The sequence below is a fragment of the Cornus florida genome, unplaced genomic scaffold (assembly GCF_030987335.1).
Source record: "Cornus florida cultivar Cherokee Brave unplaced genomic scaffold, ASM3098733v1 CherokeeBrave_3.0.0_Hap2_Chr09, whole genome shotgun sequence".
Taxonomy (NCBI): Eukaryota; Viridiplantae; Streptophyta; class Magnoliopsida; order Cornales; family Cornaceae; genus Cornus; species Cornus florida.
In genome coordinates, this window is record NW_026775579.1 from 93,112,296 (window position 1) to 93,123,637 (window position 11,342).

At 34.7% G+C, this 11,342-nt stretch overlaps 1 protein-coding gene across 2 annotated transcripts; it reads left to right on the top strand.

Annotated features, from left to right (window-relative positions):
- Window positions 1-3,531: 3,531 nt before the first annotated feature.
- On the top strand, window positions 3,532-10,139 carry LOC132275260 (GTP-binding protein OBGC, chloroplastic). 2 transcript variants are annotated; one of them, XM_059776717.1, is made up of 6 exons: window positions 3,533-4,593; window positions 5,264-5,537; window positions 7,381-7,666; window positions 8,647-8,806; window positions 9,267-9,375; window positions 9,799-10,139. In XM_059776717.1, exons 1-6 carry the CDS (start codon window positions 3,566-3,568, stop codon window positions 9,883-9,885), a joined length of 1,944 nt encoding a protein of 647 aa, XP_059632700.1. In that variant the 5' UTR covers window positions 3,533-3,565; the 3' UTR covers window positions 9,886-10,139. The 2 variants fall into 2 exon arrangements, with proteins under 2 accessions (XP_059632701.1, XP_059632700.1); XM_059776718.1 differs by lacking the exon at window positions 9,267-9,375 and having other exon boundaries at window positions 3,532-4,593.
- The last annotated feature ends 1,203 nt before the right edge of the window (window positions 10,140-11,342 follow it).

The window sequence follows — 11,342 nt, forward strand, 5'->3', positions numbered from 1 at the left end:
AACATTATAAAGCATGAACGGATATGATATGCTACAATTTTCATTTACATGCAATGAAACAAGAATCTATGACCTTTATCAGTTCATTGGAAACATATTTGATGCCAACAGTACATAATACACACATTTCTCCATAGACAATAGTGACATAATAAGACTTCCATTCCTTAAAAATATAGAATTATAAAATTTTCTAGGACATAGGAACAATTCACTATTTATCAGACTTTTGAGTTTCAGTGAAAAAATTAAAGAACATAAGTCGTTGTGCATCTCTAAAAGTGAGACAAAATTAAGGATGTGCACGTGGATAGGGCCATTATAGTGTCATTTTTTTCAAAAAAGGTCCCAAGTGTTTCAGTATGACATGCTAAAAGACCAAAAAGCAGAAGCTTCTGCATAAGTTCATAACACTGATGTGCATGTGATTTTCCCTCTTGATCTTGTACACTAGACAATGATTGTTTAGAAGTATGATGCACCCGGATGAGGACACTAAAGATAATAAGTCTATCCATTTCTACTCTGTGTATATAACTTTAGTAACAAGAGAATTCCAGTTATTAGACTCGGCAATTGTCCTGTTTATTGACCGGTTCATCAAACAGAGTCAAACACTTAAAAGAATCCACTAGAGGGAACAGGGTGCATAAACATAAGGTGCAGTGATAGAAATTCAACTGTTAAGCATGAGAACACGAAATCAAAGTATAAGAAAAGTTACTATATGCAAATAATGTCAAAGGTCAAGTCTCTAACCAGTCTACCCCTCCTAGCACCTTCAAATATAAGAGACCACATTTTACAATATTGGCTTTTGCTCTTTCACCATTATAAAGCAGAAGAAAAGATAATACATGGCAACTCAAATAAGAAATGGCTTCCAGTACAGTATCCAATTGAAATGATAACTATACCTAGTTTAAGTATGCAGAAAATACAACAGAAACTATAGAATATTTTACTAAAGATTTGGGGTTGCTTGGATGGTAGGGTCTCGGAGTTACTACCTTGATGTCTCAAGTTCAAGTTCTGGTTTAACGCTATCCAGGGTTTGCAGGTGATTACGGATGTCCTGGATTTACGTTGTAGCCACGAGTCCAAAGGGTGCCTGGTTATAATTGTTTAGGTTCGTTATCCTTAGTTGCTTTGACAACCATGGAATTCACCTCACTTATCTCTTTAGCAGAATAGTTGTGGTCTACACAGTACAATTCCCATAGGTTCTGGCTGCAATACTTCTGTTACAGTTTCACGTCTCTTGCTCCAACCAAACAGCACACCAATGTCTTTTTCTTTTTTGATAATTAACAGCACACCAATATTTTGACACAGTAACAAATGCAGAAAGTTTATAAAAATATAATTATTAGCATACACTTCGTGTTGTATATTTCAGTCTTTTTATGAACTCAAAACAGGAGAGATGGGAAAAGCAGTCACACCATTCAAACAGAAACAAAAAGTGAAAATTCATTGGATGTATACAAGTTCCCTTTTGGTCCAGTCACTAATCCTGTTAGAGGCGCATAGTGGTCCTTGCTTTGATTCGACAATGCCTCCGTATGGACTTATTGTTTTAGTCTAATAGTGAGAATTATTCCAAAAGGACTGCCCAATGCATGCCTTTAAATTACCCTCCCAATTCATATTCAAATGCTGTTGAAAAAATATGACCCAATCGATTGCCTTTGTCATTTTGCAGCTATAAAGGGAGATATTCATAAACTAATCTGAATCCTTAAAAGTGATGGATGATGCAAATGGCCACAACTATCATATTCAAAAACTTCCATTGGTTCATGTCAATTAAAAAGCTTGACAAGAAATTTGTGCCAACATGACTTAACATAATTATCATCGAAGGATTTTATACAGTACGGTTCAAATTCACCTGAGATCTTGGTGAAAAAGAACGATAGTTTAATTAAAGTAAAAAAATGTCATGATATCAGCATGATATATGCATATGTATGTGTGTGTAGTTCCTGTAGTATACCTTATAGCATATTAAACTAATTAAGAAAGGGTTATTAGACAAAATAGTTCCATTAAAACAGCATTTTGGGCTATAATGATATTAGAACCGTTTAGATGTCAATTCAAAAATCAGATTTTTGATTCATAGAGCCGAATTTGCTTAAGCTCTCTCCTCTTTTCGAAGCAAGATACTATTTTTCAGATTGTCAACCAAACGATAACTTAATTATTGTACCAGCCATGATGACTCTCAGTTTCTATGAAGATCATCAGAGCATCATAATGCTAAAGGCCAATAATTTAACAAAAGCTTTTATGCTATGGGGTTCAGTTAAAGCTATGATCCTGAATTCTGGGTAATTATCAATATCCACACACACACACACACACACACAAACAAACACATATACTCCACAAATGAATTAGGCAAAATCAACTGTTTGATAACAAGATTATACATAACCTAATACAGAGTACAATGCTTCTAAACCACCTTTACCCCCACAAGATTCACTGCCTACTCTTTCTCCAACTAAGATCCAATATAATTTAGCAAAAGGGTCCACAAAGATTTCAAGGGTACCCCACTAATATTTCTTCTTGTCATTTCAAGGTATTACACACACACACGCACACACACACATTATATATACGTATATGTATGAATGATTATTGTGCTACCTTCAGATCACATTGACAGCAAATATCATGAGATTTATATATACATACATAAACGCATATACATACATACACGCATCATTTGGCAAAAGTCCTATCTTTTATAATCATTAACCAAAGCCAAATAATGCAATGATTAAGATTAAAAAAAAGTACCTGGATAAGAATAATAATTACAAGGGAGTTGCAGAACCTTGAGGAAGACCAGATTACTCCCACTAACATTGTTTGCCCTGCAAATGCCGAAGTCTTTTTTTTTTTTTTTTTTTTTTTTTTTTTTTTTTTTTTTTTTTTTTTTCACTTACCTTTAGCTTTTGGAGAATATCACCAGCCTATAACACTTCTTCACCCTTTACAATTATTATCGGCCGCGTTAAAAAGATAAAAATTGGCATGGGTTTATAGGGCAAACTGAAAAAAGAAAAAAAAAAAAACAAATTCATGTTCCAATTTGTAAATAATTCTCCTAAAATATATTTTATACATAATACATCCTGAACTCTTATATATATATATTTTTACAAAATGCCTAGACAATATTTTATTAAATGGCCATATTGTCATACCTTATTGAATTACAATTAATTAATTAATTTTATTTAAATTAAGAAATAATAATAAGAAAATATATATATATATATATAATACATTTATTTCCTTAAAGTAAAATGCTTTATTTCTGTTTGAGTTAATTATTTTCATAAGATAAAAATATTACCGTAACGAAAGAATAGTGATTTAAAATAACACTTCTTTTATAACATTAGTGATTGTTTTATAAGTTAAAGGCCGTGAAGTAATAAAATAAAAAGAATATTAAGGTAAAGACACGTGGCACCTTATCCCCACAGTACCCAAACCATTTTCCGTTACAGCTTCCCAAACGCAGTGTGTTGCACGAACAAACATGGCGGCCTCTATATTTTCATCAATATGCTTCTCTCCACACGCTCTAGCTCGTTCTAATAACACTCGACACTCTCGCAAATCCAGTAACAGAAAGCTCTTTAAAAACCCTAACCCTAAACATGAACTCAGAACCCGAACCACCTCTCACAAATTCCCTCCACCGTCGCTGTCTTCCGTCTCCGGCGGCGACGCCACCACCTTCACTCGCCTCCCTCCCAAAGATGACTTCTTTCTCCCTTCCTTCGATACGGCGCACCAATCCTCAACTGAGGTCAAGCTCTCCGAGTCCACCATCACAATGTCCTCCTCCAATTCAAAGCCATTGAAAAACAAATTTGAGATTGAAAACGATGGATTAAGCACAGAAGAAGAAAAACTTGAGTTTGATTATGGTAAATTTGAGTTATTTGAGGTGAACTCCGATTCTGATGACGAAAGTGATGAGGATTTCAATGACGACGTCGAAGATGATGGTATATTAGGGTTTAATAGCGTAGAATCTGAGAATGTGTTTGATGGAGAAGAGGAAGAAGTGAAGGAGAAAGAGAAAGGAGTTCCGGCAGTGATGAGATGTTTCGACCGGGCGAAAATTTATGTAAAAGCAGGAGATGGAGGGAATGGCGTGGTGGCATTTCGGCGTGAGAAGTATGTTCCATTGGGAGGGCCATCAGGTGGGGACGGTGGAAGGGGTGGGAATGTGTATGTCCAAGTTGAGGGGACGATGAATTCTTTATTGCCGTTTCGACAAAAGATTCACTTTCGAGCTGGGAGAGGACACCATGGGAGGGGGCAGAAGCAGTATGGGGCGAAAGGAGAGAATGTTGTGGTGAAGGTGCCGCCAGGGACAGTTATTAGGGAGGCTGTTAAAGATGGTGTGCAGGGAGAAGTGCTATTGGAGTTGTTGTATCCAGGGCAGAGGGCATTATTGTTGGCAGGTGGAAGAGGTGGTAGAGGCAATGCATCTTTTAAGTCAGGGACAAATAGGGTGCCAAAAATTGCGGAGAATGGAGAGGAGGGTCCAGAAATGTGAGTTCATTCTAACTGGCTGATTCTATGTTTGATTGTTATCTTTGTTTGGTAACTGATTCAATTGATTCAGTTCAACTGTTGCTAACAACTTGTGATTTATTATCTCAGAAAATGATGTGTAGTTGTTAAAGTTTTCTTCCATCATTACCTCTTTTTAGAAAATTTTCTCCATGACTTAGTTAACAAATATTAGTTGACGGTTATGATAATTCTTACAAACCATCATACTAAAATTTAAAATAAAAGCATTAATGTAAAACTCATCTAAATATTTGTATCTCTTGGACTTGCAACATATCAGACTTAGTGTGACTCCTTTCAACTTGTAACGGCACAATACTGAGAAATGAAAACAATAGCATGCGTCTTTTAGATGTAGATTTCTTAGATAGTGAAAGAGTTGTCCACTTTGTAGTTTTCCCTTCTTTTTTTTCCCTTTAATTGCAAATTCTAAGCTTAAATAACTGGTAGTCTGGTAGATGTTAAGCTTACCTTGGATAATTTAGATAGGGCTTAGTTGAGCTGAATTAGTTACTGTCAGGACTTAGTGGTAGCCTTCCAATTTGTAGCCCTGCACCCTGATTTATTCTCAATCTAAGGGTGGCTAATGTCATTTTGTGATCATCTTCCTAAGATGATATTTGGAAGTACTGATGTTTTTGATCAGGTGGTTGGAGCTAGAGCTCAAGTTGGTTGCAGATGTTGGAATAGTGGGCGCTCCAAATGCAGGAAAAAGCACGCTTCTGAGCGTCATTAGTGCTGCTCAGCCAACAATTGCGAATTACCCCTTTACAACTTTACTTCCTAATCTTGGTGTGGTTTCATTTGACTATGATGCTACAATGGTAGTGGCAGATCTGCCAGGTTTACTTGAAGGTGCACACCGTGGTTTTGGTTTAGGCCATGAGTTTCTTCGGCACACTGAAAGATGTTCTGCTTTGGTATGAACCTTGTAAATTGCAATTTTTTAATATAAAAATATTTGAGATATATAGAGTTTTTACATGTAGTTATATAACAAAAAGAAGTTGTATATATTGTTTATTAATTTTAATCTTGTCATATTAACTATTTCTGTGAACTTATGAAATTAAAGTTGGTATTCTCACTTTATTTAGATTAGGAGTTTGCATTCTGCAATTTATTATTGACAGGTCCTAGTAATGTTCGATGCTTGTTTTCAAGTATTGCCTATAAGAGTTGATGGACCATCTGACATCAGAGCTTTATTATTGTTCAGTCTGCTGTATGTTTGAAATTAACTTGGCATAATTGGAAGACCATGCTAATGTAACAGTTATATGATCCTTAACTATGTACTCAATTCAGTAGAAGCGCTTAAACTTTCTAGAATTAGTCATGTTAATGAAGTTCAATAATTCATTCAATTTAAATGTTGGTCAAGATAAACAGATTATCTCTCATAGTGATTTGGGAGAGCATTTTTGAGTGTTTATCAATCATCTATTCCATACGGATCTTTGCTCATATATGGATAAGGCACACCTTGAAGATCTCTTTCTTGGATATATCTACATTGCTTTGGATACACAAACCACTGTGTCAGTTTATGTCAGGTTCACTGAGAATAATGTGGTGTGGAAGCTACCTGTTCTTTGGAGCTCTTTAGAATTGGAAATTCGACGGGTGCTTGTCTTAAGGTTCTGTATGCTTCCATGACTTATGGGAACATTTTGAAGTGAAAATGTTATAAGAATGGTAGTTTTTGTAAGATCTTAACATATAGTATTTTTCATGAGGAGAGGCCTAGTTTTCCTCTAAAGGATATATCGTTGGTGAATGTTTCCTTTATGGTCGTTGTTGGGAGCTTCGGAGTTGCTTGTTCATAATAATTTTTATGGAGAGGGAAGATGCTTCCAATTTAGTGTTGTATGTTTAAGATGGCAAAGGAAACACCAATCATCTTCTTCTAAATTGTGGTTGTGAGATTGGATAGTTTTAGAAAGAGGATTCGGGTAATTTAGAAGGCAGTTATGCTTTATCTTATGTGGTGTTTGTGAAGAGGTTTTACTTTTGACTTTTGAAGATATGGCGGTATTTGTAGTCGGGACATAACTTAAAGCTATTGACTTATTTCTATTTATTTTCTGATGTTTGGACAATTTTAAGAATCTGTACATTCTTTTGTAGTTTTTATAGGTTATTGTCACTGCCCGCCCACCTTGTGTAGATATTGTCCAATTTGCACACTCTCCATACTCACGGTTTTCAAAATGCGTTTACACAGTTAGGAGGTGTCCACACATAAAAGTGCCAACAATCTCTTCTCCCATGGTGATGTGGGACGTCACATATACAGAGGGACATTAGTGTGTCGCTACGGTATACATCATAGGCACACGGGCCGTGCCATTAGATGCTTTTGTTTACTATACTTTTGTATGTCACACACACACACACACACACATATATTTGTGTGTGTATTTTTTATCTTGTTCAATTCTACGTCATGATGGTGGCATGCAGTCTCTTTTCTTTGCTTGACCTAGCATTGTTGATCCTCTATCCTGCTATTCATCGAGAAGTAATTTTAATTCTCTATTCCCTTTAAGAATTAACTACATCCTTTGTATGAACTGCTTTTGCATCATTTTGGATATTTCTGAGTTGATTGAAGTGTTTTTGATTGATATTGGCATATAACTTTTCTTTCTTTATTTTACTTTTCTTGCTGTTGGATGGGCTTGTGCAAACATTGTTGTTGACTAATAGAACAATTATCAATATGGAGGCTTAGGTACATGTTGTTGCTGTGACGCTTAGGTACATATTGTTGATGGCTCGTCACAACAACCAGAATATGAGTTTGATGCAGTTCGTCTTGAGCTGGAAATGTTTAGTCCTGAAATTGCTGAAAAGCCTTATCTTGTTGCTTTCAACAAAATGGATCTTCCAGAGGCATCTGAAAAGTGGGCATCATTCAAGGAAAGGCTGCATGCTCGTGGAATTGAACCTTTCTGCATTAGTGCCGTGAAAAGAGAGGGCACTTATGAAGTGATCTGCGCTGCCTATGAGCTTGTGCGAAAAGGAATTCAAGCCAATAAGGAAGGTTATAAATTCATCTTTCTTGTTTGAACACATTCTGGTATCTCTTGTCCTCAATATGTGTGAGGAATTGCATAGCTACTTATGTGTGTATGTGCATCCGAGCATGTGTGCCATAATTAGTATGCAATACATTTTCTTTTCATAGGAACGTGAAATTAAAAATAAGAGAAGCCCAATTTAATGTATGGAGGCTAGAAAGGAAGATTTCTTCTCTTCCTCATATATATGTTTTTTTCCTAGTTGGTACTCACACACCCTCTCCAAGGAATTGCTCTTTTCCTCATATTATTTTTAACTTTCTAAAATCATTCTTGTTCTCATTCTCTTCTTTGGATTTTTGTATATTTATCTTGCAACATTGCAAATTTGGCCATCACACACATGGAGTTGCCTGCCATTGTGATCAGTAAAAATGAATTTTTATAGTATATATCTAATTTTATCCACATTGAATTGCCATGCTACTATGATTCTTCTGGATTTTAATTTCATACAAAATTCTTGTTTCAGATTATCTAAAAACTAATTTACCTAAATTTCCAGTTTTTAAAAACTATTGGAGTCTAAGGTATTTGAACATGTTGGTGTGCCAATAGGTTCCTTTTTTCAAATACAAAATTTTCATTTTTACTTACGAAGTGTTAGATGATGATGCCTGATTGCTTTGGAAATATTCGTCAATGTGATTTTATTGGATTGCTACTCAACCTGAAGCATTAATGATGTTTGGGGTAATTATATGGAGACGAGAACAAATGACTGTTGGAAGTAGGATATTTGAATATCAAATGTTTGTAACTGATTTTTCCAAATCAATTCATGCATGTATGATTTTTTTTTCTTTGTATCCCTCCATTTAGACGCGTAATTTGATAATTTAGTTTATAATTATGTCAGCAGTTTCAATTACACACACGTATGTAGTTCATCTTTTTTGTCCCCTGGTTGGGATGCCCCATTGACAAGTTCCTTCTGATCTAGATTGGAGAGATCCTGGAAATTTGAACCATGTGGCTGAAATGGTACAAAAGCAGCGTACTGCTCCTATTAATGAGTTTGAGATCTCTCACGACAGTAGTTCCAGTACATGGCATGTAGTTGGATCAGGGTTGCAACGTTTTGTTCAAATGACGAACTGGAGGTGCGTATTTCGTTCACGCTGCTATTGGGTTCATACTTTTTCTCTTCTTTTCTGCTGCCATTATATTGTGAATCATTTTTTGTTAAAATTTTAACATGACTCTAAAGATGCATTTCGGTCTACTCCTTATGTTTGAACATAGCCAACCCAAAATTTGAAGAGTATTATCTTGTCTGAACCTTGGTTTCTCAGATGTATAACTTTGGTTGGACTCGTTCATGAGAAAACTTGGGGTTGGACCCAAAAAAATGTATATTTTGTGGATTTTTCATGTTCAAAGCCTACATATATTTGAATCTCAGACAGGATTTTCTATCAGCTCCTGTTATCAGGCTGGTTGAGTAACCTTATCTGGACAAAGTATAATTCCTAAAGTTTACTCTCCTTTTGGGTGTATCACATCTTTTTAGCATTCTAACGCAACTCATCGAAATATTTCCCATCACATGTTTTTGAACAGATATATAGATTCCGGGAGAAGGTTCCAACATGTTCTGGATGCATGTGGTGTGAACAAGTCTCTCATCAAACTCGGTGTCAAGGAGGGTGACACTGTCATAGTTGGGGAGGTCTGTTTATATCGCTAAAACTTTTTATCTCAATTTTATCACCCTTTGATCCATTCTCGTGCCTCATCCTTGCATCAAATAATTAGTTTACAAATAGAAATATACAAGTAGTTATGAGATCATAAATTACTTCACTAGCACACCACAATTGAAGAGTTTTGTTGCAAAAGACACCTCTATGTCTATTTTATCCAACTAAAGCATACGTAGTTTTGGTAGGAGCACAACTGACTCTGCTTTAAACTTGATGCATTAAAAACCAATATGAAAGTTTGCAATGGTTTTATCCACAGTAATGTTTGTCCAGGTTATGCCAACTACACGTCCGTCTTAGCTAATTCAATATATTGTGTTATTGGTATAGTTTCAATGATAGAAGTTGGCTGTGTTCAGTTCTTGACCTGTATCTTTGTTGCATACCAGATGGAGATGGTGTGGCATGACGCTAAAGACGGTTCCTCTGGTCCTTCGAATACGAGGAGGAGATGGTTGGCAGATTCAATGAAATAGCTGCAGTGACATAATAAACCTATGTTCTTCCAGAGCTAATTTGTTGCTTATGATGATAATGTATGGTATGGCTTATTCACATTCTTCCTTTTTAGAATCATAGTCATGAGAGCTGATGTGAAAAATGTAGCAATCATATGTTAGTTTAGTGGTTGTACCATACAAGATCATCTTATTTTGTAACTGTACTAAGTGAGTTAATGGATCATTTTTTAAATAAATAAATAAATTATATATGTTGTTTGGAAATTAAATGTGTTATATAAGATAAAGACTTTTTATTGTCACTGGTCACAACCACAGAGAAAATTTTGACACTTGGTTGTTCAAAGTTTGAAGTTGTACGTGTGTCCCTGACCAATTTTTTTGGAATTGATATATCATATTCTACATAAGTGCTTGAGGATCTGGTAAATTATATTGGGTGCTCCATTTTTTAGGTGGGGGAGAGTTTGAAGGTTGATCGAATCTCTCTTAGGAGCCACAACAACCAGTGGTGCAGAAAATTTCCATATATATAATTTTGTTTGAATGTTAAAGATGATTATTTATAGTCCTAATCCGTAGAGAAACTTATGAAACGGTTTGGTTAATATAAAAAATTCTTACTTTCATTATGCAACTCCAATGTCTCAAGTTATATATTTTTTAAAATGTAATTTTTTTAGAAAAAAATATAGCTTTTGTTTTGAAATTCAAGAGGAATACAACTCCACAGTCCAAATATTACAACTTAATTTTATATGAGAGTATGGTGTTGTGATAATTCAATATAAACACCGGTACGTGTGTTTATATATTACAGCTTGATTGAGAAGTCGGACAATATGCTTAAATAGAATTTCGTTCGATGAGGAATTTCTATTATTGAGTAATAATACTCACAATCAGAGAGATAAATGGTAGTAAATTAAAATTATCCACATTTCTATTACATTATCAATTAGCAATTCATTATTTTATCGCAGTAAACCAGCACTTAGGCTCCTTTTGTTTGAGTGTAAAATATATTTTAAATTTTTTTATTTTTATTTTCTGATGTTTGATTATTGTAAAATATTTATAAAGAAAAAAAAATATTAAAATTAATAAATATAATTTATTCATCAATTTTCAAGAAGTTATTTTACACGTATCGTTCGATGGACTCGACCTAAACTTTTGTCAAACATTGAATAAAAAAAATATTTTACCTGAAAAAATAAAATCTTATCAAAAAAAAAAAAAAAATTTACACCGAAACAATAGCAGCCTTAGTCAAAACCATTGTTGAAACAAAGTTCAATCTTGACTTGAAAGGAACAAATGGAGAACATGAACATGAAATAGTCTCTAACTAACAATATCAATATGTAAGGACGAGTACACATACATAGTTTGAATGTGATGACTGAGGGAACAAATCTCTACGTTTGTGGCCGGAAACAGGGACAAAAGAAGGATTCTTTTAAATCACA